This window comes from Phyllostomus hastatus, unplaced genomic scaffold, assembly GCF_019186645.2.
Source record: "Phyllostomus hastatus isolate PE091 unplaced genomic scaffold, TTU_PhHast_1.1 phas_contig_41, whole genome shotgun sequence".
Lineage (NCBI taxonomy): Eukaryota > Metazoa > Chordata > Mammalia > Chiroptera > Phyllostomidae > Phyllostomus > Phyllostomus hastatus.
Genome location: NW_025333876.1, coordinates 3830710 through 3848887, shown reverse-complemented (window position 1 = coordinate 3848887; position 18178 = coordinate 3830710). Strand labels below are relative to the sequence as shown.

At 43.9% G+C, this 18178-nt stretch overlaps 1 protein-coding gene across 5 annotated transcripts in view; it reads right to left on the bottom strand.

The window, feature by feature from the left end:
• Nucleotides 1-18178, bottom strand: part of MTUS2 (microtubule associated scaffold protein 2) — a 590055-nt gene that overhangs the window by 20353 nt on the left and 551524 nt on the right. For 4 of the 5 annotated variants that reach the window (XM_045844783.1, XM_045844782.1, XM_045844787.1 and 1 more), the window contains one exon: nt 5724-5938. In XM_045844783.1, the coding sequence (XP_045700739.1) occupies nt 5724-5938 (215 nt within the window). Of the gene's footprint in view, nt 1-597; nt 4468-5723; nt 5939-18178 lie in introns of those variants that run through there. The other variant, XM_045844784.1, reaches the window with a different exon arrangement.

The window sequence follows — 18178 nt, the reverse complement described above, 5'->3', positions numbered from 1 at the left end:
AATGTATGACTTAAAGGAATAATTGCATACAAAGACCTCTGCCTGCACTAGCAAACCAGAACAGTGTTTTCCAAATTCTTTGTCAGTGACCATTGCAGAAACTGCTCTTGTACATTGTAATGCAGCACTCACACAAAACCAAAGTGTTGCAAAACAATACTTTTCCCTCCTACTTGCAATATTCTGGTTAATTTTTATTGTGTTTATTTCAAAATGCAGGTAGGCTTACTCATGTTTCAAAACCTGGCATTTGCACAGTAGCAGGAAATGTGCCCAGGTCACTAAGCTGCTTGGTGTGCCGGTTAAAACACATTGCTTCCAGGTGGTAATATTCAGCTGCTGCTTAGGGGTCTTTTGTTTCTCGGGGGATAATTCACAGGCTGACCTTTCATCTGAAGAGGAAGGGCTCTCTGAAGGAAAGGAAGCCCACTTGTGGAGTGGGTGCATGGAGTATTTTTATTTTAAAATGGGGTAGATTTTCATTCTGGATACTATAATTGCACAAAAATTTTGCCTAGCTTTTCTCTTCTAAGATAAATGAGAACTTCATGCATGAAGACAGAAATATCACTGGCGACACCAACAATGAACTCCACAGTGTTAGGAAAGCGGCATCACAAATTTAAAATGCAGTGATTCACTTTTATTTACTGGCCATTCTGGATTACACAATGTTTTACTTAAGGCTCCGAACTGTGCCTCCATTCAGCAGAAGGGTGATTACCACAGTATGTAACTGTCCAATTCCTGTTTATATGAGGTTTTTGTAGAATCTTTGTCTGAAGCATTTCAGCCTCTTAAAAAATAAATCACTGGTTTTAAAAAAATGAAACCGTGTTTTCTTTCTGCTTCATTACTGATGTCAGTGGTAGATGCGGGTGTCCACATGGTACGTGGATGCTGGTTACCCAGTCCCGTCTAAAGAAAAGTCTTTGATCGATCCTTGGTGCGATTCTCATGTATTAGGCTCTCACACAAATTGCCATGTTCCAGGAGAGTCTCACGTGTCTCTGGTGGTGAAGACGCCCTGGCTGGCAGCACTACATCACGTCTGAAGCTTGAACATGCAGCTTTCTGGTTTGTCGGGAGGCAGGTCTTTGATTTAGTGGTGACACAATATCATGCCCAATGTATTAAGCATGATGGAAGGATATTATTATCTGTGACAGCCCCTCAGAGGTGCTCTTATGAGTGACACACTGATCACCTAACTCTGAAAGGCCATATGCAATAAGAGGAAACCAATGTCAGCCGAAGAGCCATGATTTGGGTCCAAGAATCCTTACTCTTCAGTTAGTAGAGTTTCCATACAGCTTTGTGGTTTTTAAAGACTGTTCCTGCTATTGGAAAGTGGCTGTCTACTATTGGCCATCCTCGTTCTTGTCACACATAGTATCGATCTCCAGGACTACCCCTCCCTTGGCTCCTTTCCAGAGCACAGCCTCACACTCTGAAGCAGCCAGGGAGCACTCTCAGCCCCAGAAGACCCTGAACTTCTGCAGGCATCTGAGGGGATTCAAACAAGCTGACTGAAGGGAAACACCAACCAGATCATTTGATTCATTGTCAGGCCAGGGCAAACTTAGGCTGGGTGAAGCATCCTTCTCTTGGGGCCCTTTCCACCACTCTGGACCAGCCTCCCTCCTCCTCCCTCAGGAAGACAGAGGTGTGGGCCATGCCATGGAGGAGCCCAACAGCCCCCATCTGAGGAGAAGCAGCTGTTCTCGCAGCAGGCTCCATTCCCACAGGGCCTTTTGGTTCAGTTGGCCTCAGCAACAGCAGAGCAAAAGGTCGGAAAGCCACCCTCTCAGATGGGTCAGATACAGCTGTGGGTTTCCTTCACTTGGCCATCTGCAAAATGCAATTATCTGAGGCTTTGCCAATTCACTGAGAGATGACTTACATTTAGAATGAAGATGCATGTGCTTTATATCCTCTCAGCTTTACTCATTCAACCCAAAGCAGCTTAAATGCCCACTTACCCCCCTCCCAGACACATATCCTGTCTGGTGGGATAGATGGAGCTGCCCGTGTTTACTCTCTGCAGGGCTCTCTCACTGACTGCCCTTTCCCTCCCCTCCATGCTTGCTCACAACGAATGGCTGGGGTATCTGTGTGCCCAGAGTGGGCAGCCAGGTGTCCCAGAGTACTCAACCCCACTCCGTCACTTTCCAGTCTGTACCTTCTGCCCCCTCCACAGCCTGCCACACAGAGCGGGCAGGTGTTCACCTGGGCCCCCACCTTCCCACAGTGCCTCCTCCCGGGGCAATGAGACTGTGGGCTGTGCTGGGTGGGGCTCCAGTGCTGGGAGACTGAGGGTGCCCAGGACTTGTTCTGTTTGATTAGAGAGTGTAATTTCTGTAGCAGTGGCTGCATGCCAGTCGCGCACGAGGACTGAGGAGCTGTAATGTGAGGTGATGAACAGTGACCTCTGTACTTTCTGATGAAGGGGGGGATGCGGAGCCTGCCTCTTAGTCTGAAAGGGTGATTTCCTTCAGGAAGGGGAGAAAGATGCTCTGAATATGAGACAAAGCAAATGCAAGTGCCCAAGGAGAAGCAGTGCTGCCCCTGTAGGGGAAGGCACCTCTGCTCAGACTTTACTGAGCCGGGTCCACAGTGACTTCAGGGCTACGAAGACAAGGCCAAAGGGTCTTGGAGGAATGGTGTCTAAGGTCACAAGTCTGATCACTGAATGTCAGGCTCTGTGGCTGAATATCTTCGGGGAACAGCCAAAGGCAGCCCAGAGGGGAGAACTGGAAGGCACTGTGTTTGGGCAAAAAGGGGAAAGCCTGTGCGTTGCTGGTGAGAATCTGTTTCATGTGCCTTGAAATAGGGAAGCTCTGGCAGTTTGGCTTCTATGAATGCAGTTAGCTATGGCGTGAGTGCCGATTCCGATTAAACATTTTATAGTTATACTCTTGAAATAAAAGTCAGACCCTATCTTTAAAGGCACTTAAAAAGGCCAGAGGGCCAGGCCACGCCTCCTGCTCATCCCCCAGGACTGAAGAGCAAGGCTCTGCAAGTTGGGACACTGCAGTTCCAGGCCCCATGCTTGGCCCTGCTAGCGATTCCGATCCAATCAGTGTGGGGTGAGAATGAGGAGGGATGTTTTGCCACAAGTTCCCCAAGTGATTTCCATGTGTGGGCAGAGGGAGACAGTCTTTGCCCCCCTAGGTGAACAAATGGCTGGATTTGTCACGTGGGAGACCCTGTACCACAGTCAGGCCGCCCGCAGTGCAGGAGCTTCCAACCTGAGGAAAGCCTGCACTGCCGGTGAGTGTGGGGCCGGTGTGAGGTGAGGGGAGGCTTTCTGGTTAGGCCAGCTGGTTAGGTTGACTTTTAAGCTCACAGAGCATAACTTCTGACAGAGATGTCACTATCCATAAAGTCAGCATTGCCATGTGCAATTGTCCCTATTAGGGCAACTCAAGTGTGGAGAGTCCGCAGGCCTTACCAGTCTCCGTCACAGCCCTGCACTTGAGCCTCCTCCTGCACGAAGCATATGAGCACTGATTCTACTGGAAATTAAACTGCAGCTGCTATACCTGCCTTTTCTCCCTCATCGCCATATGCCCTCTGCCTCAAGCCATCAGTCAATATTCAGCAGCAGGAGCAAAATCAGGGGCCTGAATAATCCACAGACTTAAATCACCCCCCACCAGACCAGTGGGTATCTATCTATCAGCAAGGTTTACTCAGACCCAAAACACTCAGATGTTATTTCTAACACAAAGTGTCCCCTACTCTCACAGCTAGATGTAAACTCTCAATCCCTAGACACGTATCTGTGCATCTCACCCAGTATCATAGTTTCTTGAGCACTTTCTCAGAACCTCCCCTGGCTGTCACCTGAGGCATGGACCAAGCAAGCCCAAGGTTTATAAATCTTGGTACGTCTCACAGGGACCTGACACGGTACCTTCTGTACAGTGAACCTTCCCGAAATGTTCTTGGCATAGGTGAATGGATAAATAGATGAATCACTTTAGACGTTACAAAGGACCAAGAAGAACAGAACTCAGAACCCTCATAAGACACAACCCTTTTTTAAGTATGCAGAAGTAGCTTCTGTAACTCATTCTCAACATCACGGCTTTCTTTCCTTCAGTGCTGCTGTGTCCCAGCCTAAAGGCGGGTGAGAGCTCATCTCCCAGCCGTGCTTCTTCTGTACTGACAATGCTGAGGGGGCATCCTGTCCCAGCTGCACCCCACTGGCGGAAGGCTCTGCCCAGCAGTGGCCTCAGCTCCATGGTTTCCATACATGGTACCCGCATGGGAGCCTTCACTCAAAGTTCGTTCTCCTGCTCCTCCTTGAGCTGAGGAGGCAAGATGCTGCAGGTTCAGTTTCTGACATTAGCACCAGTGGTAACTTTAGCTGTAACTTCATCTGTTTCCTGGTCTCTAAGTATAAACAACCTCAAGCAGGCAAGTATATCTGGTTTCCACAGGCTTCTAGAAAAGAAGATGCTGAATAAAATAAAATGAATCAGGTAAGAGATTTTTCATTACTATAACAGTTCTTATTATCACTCTGAAATTCTCCTTGTGTCCCCCTCAGATTCACAAGACTCTGGGGACCATCACCATCCAGGGCATCTATTTGGAAGCATTCCACGGAGGGCAGCCCAAATGTTCATGATTGTGAAGGGCCACCCAGCACTAGTGGGAGATTTAGAGGGCTCTTTGCAAAGGCCAGCTTCCCTTAGGAATATCATAAGCAGACCACGAGAAACAATACAGTGCTTAGAAGTTGTGTACTAGAACAACAGACCTTGGGGACTTGGAAAAAGGAGAAAAGAAAAGAACTAGTTTTCATGAAAGCAGTCACCTCTGGCTCTTACCTGTTGTCACCTGACAGTCTCCCTGGTGATTATTCTCAACTTCTTCCAGGTGAATGCTCTCTCTAGTAAGACTACTGGGCTAGTGCCATTTATGCTTTCATTCAGCAAGTACAGACTGAGGGACTACTCTCGGCAGCCACACTCAGGTACCAAAATTCTAGCTGTAAGCCTGGAGACAACTCCAACTCCATGCTTGAGAGCACGGCTCTGCAGCAGATTGTGTCCAACCCTGGCTTTCCCATGAGCAGCTCTGGGGATTCTCACAAGTTACTTAACCTTCCAGTTTCAGTCTTGTCTCATGTAATTGGGGATAATAACGATACACACCTTGCAGGGTGATTGTGAGGATTAAATGAGTTAGTACATGTACAGGGTTAATAGCAGTGCCTGGCGCTCAAGTACTAAACATATGTTTGCCTTATCATCACCCCCTCATGAAATATGCAGTGATAAATAGGATACAAAAATAAAAATTTTAATACGTTGGATAGTGGTAAATGTTGAGGAAAAACCATTGTAGGAAGGGGTACATGAAAGTGTGTATGTAGTAGGGAGAGGAGCTGTAATTTGAGATGAGGAAAAGTCTCACTGAGAAAGAGACTTTTGAGAAAAGTCTGGAAGGGAGGGAGAGAGGGAGCCATGAAGTGTCTAGAGGGAAAGCATTCCAGGCAGGGGGTGGGAGCATGCCTGGAGGACAAGGAGAGGGAAGTCAGAGGGGCTGGAGGGGAGGAAAGGAGGCAACAGAAGAAAGAAATGAGGTCTGAGAGGGACTTTACAAGAAGTTCACCTAGAAACAGGTCTTCTGGCTCAAGTAGCGCTGCTCCCCGTCACCTTCCCCCACACACCCTAACAGCAGAGGCACAGCGCAGAGCCCACACTGACCTGCTCCTGATGCTGACGCTGGATCCGCAGCAGCTGGGTGCTGTGCTCCTCCTGAAGCCGAGTCACCTCCACCTGGAACTGCAGCTGCAGCCGGCCCTGCAGGTCCTGGAGCTCGGCCTGCTGCTGCCAGCCCAACTTCCTCACCTCGTCTTCAAACCTCCTCTCCAGATCCTCCTTCTCCTTCTGTAGTTTCTCACACCTGGCTGTGTTGAAGGCTGGGGATAGAACAGCATCTTTGTAAAAACTAGGCAGGAGGCACCAAAAGGCTTGAACACCCACAGGAAGGGCATCGGTTCTAACGTCATAATAGGGACAAGACCCTCTTGCATTAAAGGAGCCTCACAGTTTGTGAAGGGTCTTCCCTTCTACTGCTATGAACACCGAGGGGCAGCCCAAGGCCACCTGGTGCACAAAGAGCTGTGAAGGCAAATTTGAGCTTTCTGACCTCCAGCTCCATGGCCCTGCCACAAGAGCAGGGCTCCTGTGAGGAGCCCAGGGACTACAAGCATCAATAATATTGGGCATTTGTTCACCAGGCACCCTTCCGGCTCACCCTGGGTGGGTCAGAGCCCCTGGGGCAGCAGCCCAGGATGCACACTTTTCAGAAGATCCTTCGTGACTTCTCTACCAGTCAGGGCTTGGGACCTGTGCACGTCTGGGAGCTGAGATGAGACATGGGAGGCACCAGGTTGGAGGCTGTACTAGATGGACAGTAGCAGAGATAATATGGGTTTCCTGTCAGGGGCCTGAGGCTGCACAGTAACCTTGCAATATCCCCTTGCATGGGTATGCCACCCTGTCCCTGTCCTGGTTTGTTTCTCAGGTCACCAGAAGGGGATAAGCCAATGACAGCAGCTCAGTGATCCACCTCCCTATCTGTGCCTCCCTCCCGTAGGTGGTGGGCAAGAGCGGACTGATTTTGTCTGAAAGAGCTCTTTCTCAACTGAAAAGGGCTTCCATGAAGGAGAAAAGCATGTTGACAATGAACTATGTTTGGGTCGAGTGATGCTGATTACACATGTGCATGGCACAGATGTCAGGTGCAAGCACACATCATGTATGGTCCACAAGGATGAGTGCTGCCACGCTCTCTGCTCTGTGCACACACTGGGAGACCTTGTCACTGACTTTAAAACAGAGTGAGTGGGTACATGGTCTGGTTCATGATAATCCACACCCTAGGGGTGCTTGGTTATGATTAGAAATATACATCCAAGGTAGTTGAACAGCCTTTGAAACACCCTGATCAGAAGTCCCACCCTAAAATAGGTTTCAAAACAAAGGCCATAAAAAAAGACCCAGAAATAGACTTCATAATACTCAAGTGAAGAATCCATCAAGAAGACATAAACATTGTAAACAAATATGTACCCTATATAGGAGCACTCAAATATATAAGGAAAATCTTGGAAGACTTCAAGAAAGACAGCAACACACTTATAGTAGGGGATTTTAACACTTCACTGTCAACAATGGATAGATCTTCCAAACAAAATATCAACAAAGATATTGTGGCATTGAACAATGCCCTAGATGAAATGGACTTAACTCATATATAGAGAAGCTTTCACCTCAAACAAGCAAATTACACACTCTTTTCAAATACACATGGAACATTTTCAAAGATAGACCACATGATAGGACACAAAACAAGCCCCAGAAAATTCAAGAAAATTGAAATCATATCAAGCATATTCTCAGACTACAAGGGCTTGAAACTAGAAACCAACCTCAAGGAAAAAACTCAAAAGCATTTCAACTCATGGACACTGAATAGCATGCTATTAAACAATGAATGGGTTAAGAATGAGATCAAGGAAGAAATAAAAAAGTTTCTGGGAACAAATGAAAATGAACTCACAACAATCCAAAACCTATGGGACACAGCAAAGGCAGCCCTGAGAGGGAAGTTAATAGCAATACAGGCCTACTAAAAATATAGAAACATTTCAAACAAACAACCTAACCCAACATCTACAAGAACTGGAGGAACAACAACAAAGCCCAGAGTGAGTAGAATAAAGGAAATAATCACGATCAGAGCAGAATTAAATGACATAGAGACTAAGAAAATAATCTAAAGGAGCAATACATCCAGGAGCTGGTTCTTTGAAAAGACAAAATTGACAAGCCTTTAACTAGACTCATCAAGTAAAAAAGAGAGCAGACCCAAATAAATAAAATCAGAAATGAAAGAGGAGAAATTACATATGATACCACAGAAATACAAAGGATTGTAAGAAATTACTACAAAGAACTATATGTGAAGAAATTTGAAAACCTGGGTGAAATGAACAAATTTCTAGAAACATAAAATTTTCCAAAACTGAATCAAGAAGAAGCAGAAAGCCTGCACAGACTAAAGCAGCTGGTGAAATCGAAGCAATGATCAAAAAACTCCAGGGACACAAAAGCCCTGGACCAGATGGTTTCACAGGAGAATTTTACAAAGCATTTAAGGAAGAGCTAAACCCTATTCTTCACAGACTATTCCAAAAAATCCAAGAAGAGGGAAGACTCCCAAACTCTTTTTATGAGGCCAGTATCATCCTAATCCCCAAAACAGATAAAGACACAGCAAAGAAAGAAAATTACAGGCCAATATCCCTGATGAACACAGATCCCAAAATCCTCAACCAAATATTGGCAAATTGCACCCAGAAATACATTAAAAAGATCGTACACCATGACCAAGTGGGATTCATCCCAGGGATGCAATGGTGATACAATATTTGCAAATAAATAAATCTAATACATCACATAAACAAAAGGAAAGACAAAAATCATGATCATATCAATAGATGTGGAAAAAGGATTTGATAAGGTACAACACCCATTAATGATAAAAACACTCAGCAAAGTGGGAGTAGAGGGAGCATTCCTCAACACAATGAAGGCCATATCTGAGAGAGCTACAGTCAATATCACACTCAATGGGCAAAAAATAAGAGCTTTCCCACTAAGATCAGGAACAAGACAAGAGTGTCCACTTTTACCACTTCTATTCAACATAGTATTGGAAGTTCTAGACACGGCGATCAGACAAGACAAAGAATTAAAAGGTAACCAAACTGGAAAGGAGGAAGTAAAACTGTTATTATCTGTAGATAACATAATAGTATACATAGAAAACTCTATAGACTCCACCAAAAAGCTCTTTGATCTAATAAGTGAGTTTGGCAAAACAGCAGGATACAAAGTCAATACTCAGAAACTGAAAGCATTTTTGTACACCAACATCAAAATATCAGAAACAAATCAGGAAAAAAATTCCATTTGCTATAGAAACAGGAAAAATAAAGTACCCAGGAATAAACCTAACAAAGGAGGTAAAAAACACCTGTACTCAGGAAACAACACAACACTGAAGAAAGAAATCAAGGAAGACACAAACAAATGGAAGCATATACCATGTTCATGGATTGGAAGAATTAACATTATTATACTGTCTATACTACCCAAAACAATTTATAGATTCAGTGAAATCCCTACTAAAATACCAATGACATATTTCACAGGTATAGAACAAACATTTCAAAATTTTATATGGAACCATGAATGACCCTGAATAGCCTCAGCAATTTTGAGAAAGAAGGACAAAGTAGGAGGAATCATAATATCATAATACCTGGTGTCAAACTATATTATAAGTCTACTGTAATCAAAACAGCCTGGTACTGGCATAAGAACAGACACATAGATCAATGGAACAGATTAGAGAGTCCAGAAATAAACCCATGACTCTATGGTCAATTAATATTTGACAGCAGGGGCAGGAGCATAAAATGGAGTGAAAATAGCCTCTTCAACAGATGGTGTTGAAAGATCTGGACATGTACCCGCAAAAAAAAAAAAATGAAACCCAACCAACTTACACCATATATGAAAATAAACTCAAGATTGATAAAAGACTTAAATATAAGTCATGACACCATACAAGCCCTAGAGGAGAACATAGGAAGGAAAATTTCATATATCCCACACATTGAAACAAACGGGACTGCATCAAATTAAAAAGCTTCTGCACAGCTAAAGAAAACATCAACAAAGTGAAAAGGGAACCAACCATATGGGCAAATATAGTTGCAAATGATACCTCAGACAAGGGTTTGATCTCCAAAATATACAAAGAATTCACACTACTCCACACCAGGAAGACAAACAATCCAATTTAAAAATGGGCAAAGGACCTGAACAGGCACTTTTCCAAGGAAGACATACAGAGGGCTCAGAGATATATGAAAAGATGCTCAGCATCACTAGCCATCAGAGAGATGCAAATTAAAACCACAGTGAGATACCACTTCACACCAGACAAAATGGCCATCATAAACAAATCAATAAACAACAAGTGCTGGTGAGGTTGTGGAGAAAAGAGAACCCTAGTGCACTGTTGGTGGGAATGCAGACTGGTGCAGCCACTGTGGAAAACAGTATGGAATTTCCTCAAGAAACTAAAGATGAAACTGCCTTTTGTTCCGGCAATTCCACTGCTGGGATTATAACCTAAGAATCCTGAAACACCAATTTAAAAGAACCTGTGCACCCCAATGTTCATAGCAGTGTTACTTACAATAGCCAAGTGCTGGAAATAGCCTAAGTGCCCATCAGCAAATGAGTGGATCAAAAAGTATGGTATATTTACACATCAGAATACTACGTAGCAGAAAGAAAGAAGGAACTCCTCCTACCTTTTGCAGCAGCATGGATGGAACTAGAGAATATTACTGTAAGTGAAATAAGGCAGCCATTGAAAGACAAATGCCATATGATCTCACCTGTAAGTGGAACCTGATCAATAAAACAAACAAGCAAGCAAGATAGAACCAGAGACATGGAAATAAAAAATAAACTGACAGTGACCAGAGAGTGGGGAGAGGATAATGGAGGAAAGAGGGGGAAGGGTCGTCAAGGAACATGCACAAAGGACCCGTGGACAAAGACAATGGGGGGCACTGAATGTGGGAGGTGGGGTTGGGTAGGGTAGGGGAGAGTAAAGGGGGGAAAATGGGGACAAATGTAATAAAACAACAATTTAAAAAATTAAAATTAAATTTAAAAAGAATATTCAAATGTGCAAAAAAAAAGTAGTCCTGCCCCAATGAAGAGCTAAGTCAAAGGCTTCTTTGACACATTTGGCTCTAAAAGAGTTGGTTAATTAGCATGAGGGTTGTTTCAAAGTATTTTTCCCCTGGTGAAATGAGTTGTGAGGTGGATGGACAGACACTTTGCCCTGTGTGGACAGTGTAACAGCCTAACACTGCCCCCAGGGCCTTTTTGGTCAATGCCCCAATGTTCCATGTCCCAGCCTTGCGTGAGGGATTCTGGTAACACAGTCTGGCAAAGTTGTTAGCAGGATCTGCCACTGTAATTGGGGTGAATCAAGGGGCTGGATGGCTGGTACTACCTCCACTGAGGAGTAGCCAGTAAGAAGAGGCATTGCCTGCTGAGAATTTCAAAGCCATAACCACAGCGACTTGAAAAGCCCTTTGCTTTTTATTGCCCCCTATGCCAACAACTCTAAAGAATGTTAGTGGAAAATACTTCTTAAAATAGTTGCTTGTTGGCCTAAGTTCTAAACAATTGCTACAATTTCTATTGAGGTTTTTAGCAATAATTTTTGTACTTAAAAGCACTACAGAGAAAAGTTAGAAGTATGGTACAAGGACATAATGGTACAAATGAGTTTTTACCCCTGAACCATTTGAGAGTAAGATGCTGACCTGTTGTCCCATCAACCCCAAATCCTTTAGTGTATATTCCCTACCATCAAGGACATTTTCCTACATTAATTACAATACAGTCATTGTCAGGGAATCAGCCTCGACCCAACAGCGCCACCCAATGCTCAGACCTGGTTAAGTCTCACCAATTGTCCCAATAGTGTCCTTTGAAGAAAAAAGACCCAGTTCTGAATCATGAGTTGCATTTAGCTGTCCTGTCTCCTTATTCTCCTTTTATCAAGTACCATTCCTCAGCTTTTCCTTGAATTTCAGGTTCTAGACATTTTTAAAAATGACAGGCTATTATTTTATAGCAGCTGTGCCCAATCTTTTGGGCACCGGGGGCCAGTTTCATGGAAGACAATTTTTCCACGGATGGGGTGGATGCGACAGTTGCAGGGCAATTCAAGTGCATTACATTCAAGCTCACCTCCTGCTGTACAGCCCAGACTGGTACTGTTCTGTGGCCTGGAGGTTGGGGACCCCTGTTTTATAAAATATCTCTCAATTTCTTGTGCCTGATGTTTCCTCATTATTAGATTCAGGTCATGCATGTTCAGCAGAAATGTCAAAGGAGTGATGCTGTGTGTGTTCTTTTCATTTGAATATTAGTAAATTTGAATAATCTTTAAAATGGAAATGTCTTCTTTTTAATTGTTTATGTCTGGAAAATCATACTTAAATAACCATCATTTTTACAAGATTGTACTGAAAATGATTTTGTGGTATAGAAGAGAGAGTGTTACAAATGGTCTGGCTTGGTTATCAAATGTGTTAGGTATACTGCTGAATGTAGACATTATTGTCACATCTTTTAGGTGAGGGACAGATTGCTGGACTGTACTGGGCTTCCCACCACAGGTAGCATAACAGCATTTTGCTGGCTTGCTAATAAATACAAACATGACTGGCAGAGTCAGGCTAAGTCTCTCTGGTACCTGGTTGTGAGGTCGTGGTGGGGGAGGTCGGCATCCTCCCCTACCTCTGACCACTGGAGGGGGGCTGCAGTCCCTACAAAAAGAACCCAACAGTAACTAATGGCCAAAGTGGCTCAGGCCTGGTGGCAGAGGTATGGAATGCTTGCAGCTCTAGCTTTTCTCAAAGACTATCCAACTAGGGCAAGTTCCTAGAGAGTTCAGCAGGGACTTTAGCAAGGGAAAAGTGCTACCAGGATCCATAGATGTGTGTGTGTGTGTGTGTGTGTGTACATATATTTGAAATACAGCATGACCCACCTTCCATATTCACCCTCTGTCTCCACAAATGACTTTTTTTTATTTCCCTGGATGAAAATAGTCCTTAAATGGAAACATTTTGCCAATGTGGAAGAGGTGAAACAAAAAACGGCAGAAGCACTAAAAGGCATCAAAATCAAGTTCAAAAACTGTTTTGAGCAGTGGGAAAAACATCTCAATGGGATATTGTATCAAATGGAGAGTACTTTGAAGGTGACTGAAGTTTAAACATGTAAGAATAAATATACAAATTTTTATAAATAAATTCTGTTTTTTGGGTCCCACCCTTATATGTGTACCAGCTTATCCTGGTGTGGCTGGACTGTAATATAATAGAACAAAGTCGATTAAAAATAGTGATTGATAGACAGAGACAGAGTCAAATCGAGGCAGACAGAGGAGCAGTAATTGCAGCCTACTGGGGGAAGGTGGAGAGTCGCTGCCGTTCGGCCAGCAGACGGGGCAGCACCAGGTAATGACGGGGGAGCCCAGGGTAATGAGCTCCGGGGAAGGTTTCTGGGTGTACAGGGCCTTTTCAGAGGACGCTTCTGTTTTTGTAATTCGAATGAACTAACTTCATAGTGACCATTGCCCTGGGTATCATGCACTGGTAGATGGGATCAAAACAAAGCAATGGCAGCAGGGTGAATGCTCGCATTTTCCATAGGTCTGCAGTGCAGTGCCCAGAGAGGAGACACGGAGGGCCAGGACACATGAGAACACATTCTGGTAGCTCCATTCATGATCAAATACATGTAACGGGAGCAAGATGTATTTTTATCTAAAAGACTGATAAAAATGAAATATTCTGATAATTCAGAAAGGTATCAAGAAACTGGCATTCAATGAGCCATTCAAGCTGCTTCGAAGGGCACAATGTCTTTAAAAACTTACACGATGCAGGGAGGGAGGTGAGGGGGTGGAGGCATCCAGCAAAAAGGAAAAAGGACTCAAGGACATGGACAACAGAGTGGTGATTGCTGGGGGGAGGAGAGTATAATGGGGTTAAATTGTAATGAAAATGTTACAATAAAAAACTTAAAAATTTAAATGAGAGGGGTGGTGGCATGAGGGTGACAGCTAAATAGTATGAGGTTTCTCTTTGGGGGCAACAAATATGTTCTAGAATAAACTGAAAGGACAGTTGCACAGGTCTGTGAACACCCTGACAGCCACTGAGCTGTGCACTTTAACTGGGTAAATTGTACACAGGATGTGAACTGTACTTTACAATCTTTACAAAAAAAGAGAAGGAGATTTAAAAAATAACATGACAGAAAAAATGCCTTAAAAATAGATTTAGATGTTTCTGTAGAAGGAACGGTTATATTATGATTTAAAACTGCATAACAATGGGGAAAATATATGCTGGCAAAATAAAACAAAAATGAATACTCTACCGCTATGCTGTTTTGCACACACACATCACATGGAACCTTACATGGAATAAAACAGAGAAAAAGGTTTAAAAAAATGGACAGAAGCAAATCAGTTACACTGGCAAAAAAAAATTAAATGACACAGAAGTTTTAATGCAACAACTTCATAAGTGCACACAAAACTTTGGTTAAGGATTACTACAGCATGATTTGCTTTAGGGAACTATTGGGGAACTAGTCAAATAAGTTATAATAAATCCAACGTACAAGGGTGGGCAAAGTAGGTTTACAGTTGTAATACAAACAATGATAACACAAAAGTAAACCATGTGTTCCATGTACTCACTTTTGCCCACCCTGTGTATTTAGGACAAACCCCATACACAATGCTACAGGCAACCAGTTAAAAAAAAGGAAGTGTTTCTGTGCTCTCACTGAATGATATAATGTTAAAGAAAAAAGGCAAGATGCAGAACTAGTATGCTCACATAGTACTGCTTGTAATGGAAATGTATCTATATTTCTGTCTCTCCCCGCTCAGAGGCTTGAGTGCCACCGTTGCAGGACGCACACACCTGCAAATAGATGTACCTAATGAACGTCTGCTGCTGGCTTGCAAGCATGATGAGTAAAACACGTGCACATTACTACCATAATTAAGGAGAAGACGGGGTTTGGAAAGGTTATGGTGTCTGGTGGTCAGAGACACCATGCCTCTTCTATCTCACCTGTGCCTTTACCCGTGTGAGAGGCAGGACGATTCATGGGCTTGGCGCTCTGTCTGGGGGCTCGGGGACCACCCGTTCCCGTCCTCGAGCTGCCCCAGAATGCACTGCTGCCCTCAGTGAATCAGGAGCAGTGCAGACCTCAGTTTTCTATCTGTCTTCTTGTCTCGGGTAAGTCTTCAAAAATGTATCTATTCAGATATTTGGCAGACAGAGATGAATGGAGGCTAATGTGATAATAGCAGACAACGCCTGGAATCTGTCATTTTTTCTTTATTTCTACTCATGTGAAAACATTTGGTCCTTTACCATGAGAGGCCAACACCACGGTAATCAATCCCTAGCACCCAAAATGCTGAGAAAATAATATCTAAAGTAACAGATTGTGATTGATCAAGAAAAAGTAACACTTCCAATTCATGAGCATGAGTTTGGAAAGGAAAAACAGAATTAGAATCTGTTGTATACATTAAATAATTGAGCATATATGTGTATGTGTGTATGAATATTCATGGTGTGTATATATGGTGTTAAAATACCTAAAATACTATTGCAGCTGTATCTAGAACACCTGCAGACATATTCTACGTAACACAAAGCTGTCACTCTACCCCCCTGTGAGTGCCAAGCTAGAGGATGGATCTGGCCCTTGCACAAAGGCAGGCAGTGATTGCTGTGGAGCCGTTTGGAAAGCAGGCATAATTTCAACAACAGTTCATAAATCAAGTGAGAAGGAGAAAAATTCAGTGAATAAGATCAAGTTTCTTTAAACAGACACTCCAAATGCCTGGTGAATAATTACAAGTTTTTATTGGTTTAGCAATGAGGTAGCAAATTTGGTGGTTAATAGCACTAGACTTAGGCTGGAGAGAAGGATCTGACCCTATAGCTCACAGATAAAAGCGTAAAAAATGATATCGTGTTGCTTTTTATGTCCCAGAGTGTGCTTTAGATATAACACTTATAAAACAAATAATTTAAATGATGACATGATATTGTGCATAACCAAGTGGTACTATTATAATGGTCACTGTTAAGAGCTGGATTGTGCCCCCCCCCCTCTGGAATTCCTGTGCTGAAGTGCTAACCCCTAGGACCTTTGGAGAGGACTTTTACAGAGGTAATTAAGTTAAAATGAGGTTGTTAGGGTAGATCCTAATCCAGTATGACTGGCATCCTAATAAGAAGAGATTAGGACACAGGCACCTAGAGACAGAAGAGAATGTGAGGTCGCAGGGAGAAGATGACCATCTATCTATATGCCAAGGAGAGAGACCCCAGGAGGAACCAACCCAACGACAACTGCATCTCAGATTTTAGCCTCTAGGGTTGTGAGAAAATAAATTTGTGTGGTCTCAGCCCCCCAGCCTGCGGTCTGGTCCCTGTTGTTGCACACTGATGGCAGCGGATCTCACAGTTACGTAAAAGATTACATTGTTTCTTTGAGAGATGGAAGTAAATAAAAGGACAAGACTTTCAAGGAAAAAAATTAACTTAAAAATTACCCATTATCTCACTGAACAAAGAATGGAATTTCCAATTGCATAATCTCTTCTTAGCTGTTGAAGTCGTGTGAATTCTTTATACTCTGCTAGGAATTTCCCATGTCTTCCTTCCTTCCTAACATTTTGATGCCTACCTTACATTTTCATTGATGCACTATCATTTGTATGCCCTTGTACTGTACTGTAAGTTTGTGCTATTTATATGTTGCTTTGTTTATTTTTTTTCATTAGGCTATGTTGCTAGGTGTTAAAGATTATTTTCTTTATGCTGTGGGTTTTCTTCCTTTTTTTCTTGTTTTTGTTTTTTGATGCCAGGGATCCTATAACAAATCGGTTGCCCCAAAGTGCCCTCTAGTGGCAATGTCTTTGGCAATGCCAAACTTGTCAGAGCTCAGGGATGCACAGGAGGTGAACAGGGTCGTCTCCTGAAACTCGCTACCTGGGACCCAGGCCACGCTGCCCCCTGAAGCCCTATTCTTCATTTTTCTTTCCTTAAGACTCTTTTTTTTGGATGAAAATGTCAAGAAGGAGGGGCTGAAAATGGATGATGAAGGGATCATGGACCAAGACTAGAAATGGGAGTGAAAGGCCGTCTGGGCAGGCCCGAGCAGCGCCTCCAGGGCCCTGTGACCCAATTCGGACTTGCACTGCAAAGGTAACAGCTTGCATTGATAGTGCTTCCTGGGTGCATACCAACCACCTGGCTCACCTTGCCCACTTAGACAGGTATTGTCACCGACTGTTGCCACCCTCCTAGGTGTCCAGGAGGTAACCTAGTCTCCATTTGCAAGGAGCAGACGGAGCTGAGGAAGGGTAACTAACTGATCCAAGGCCACCGAGGAGAGGGTCAGGCCCTACGTCACCCGTCCTCCACGGATGTTACTGTGGAATATTCCTCTGGTCCACGGTGCCCAGGGAGGGCCTTTCTGGGACTTTTCAATTAGTACAAAAAATAGGAAATTTCAAGACTGCTGCATTTTGTCATGTTAACGATTAATGACAAGATTCCATGTCCCATGGTTCAAATGCTATGGTCTATTTTATAAAAGTGTCAGAGTCTTAAAAGCTTGAGACCTCGGAAGAGGCTAGTCATTAAATTGCATGCCGTGACATGGGGGCAGACGCCGTAATGTGGGGAAAGACTGACAGGTGTTTTGTTCCCTGCAGGTGCATAAATGGCTTGTGCAGGGAAATGAGATGTGGCCTCAGGAAGATAAAGAGTCTTTTCTAGCTGCCAGGAATTCTGAATGATGCATCACAAAACAGAAAGATTTCTTACCATGGTCATGTTTGAAGTGCACGGATATCTTACTTATCTGTGGGACAAACTTTGGAAACACAGCTTCCAAAATGGATTACAGGAAGTGTCAAGGAAGGGAGACAAGGGTAGAATCAGGAAGGCCAGGCAGGCGGTTGCAGCCCAGCCCCTGGGCCTGGCCTCTGTTCCAGGCTCGCTGGCACGCCGGGGGCATTTTCTCACCTGTGAAAGGAGGAGGGTGGGGGCACTGCTATGGGCTGATCTGTGTTCACCCTAAATTCATATGCTGCATTCTACTCCCTTCCACCTCAGAACATAACCATGTTTTGAGATGAGATCTTTGAAGAGGTAACTAAGTTAAAATGAGAGCTTTAAGCTGGGACTCTAATCCAATATGACTGTGTCCTTATTAGACAAGGAAGAGACAGCAGGGCTATGTGTGCTCAGAGGCCATGTGAGGACGCAGGGAGAAGACAGGCATCTGCATGCCAAGGAGAGAGGCCTCAGCAGAAAGCACCCCGCTGGCACCCAGACCTCCCATCTCCAGAAGTGTGGGAACATGTTTCTGTCCTAGAAGCCTCCAGTCTGCATAGAGTTACAGCAGCCCCACAGACTGACGCAGGCACTGTG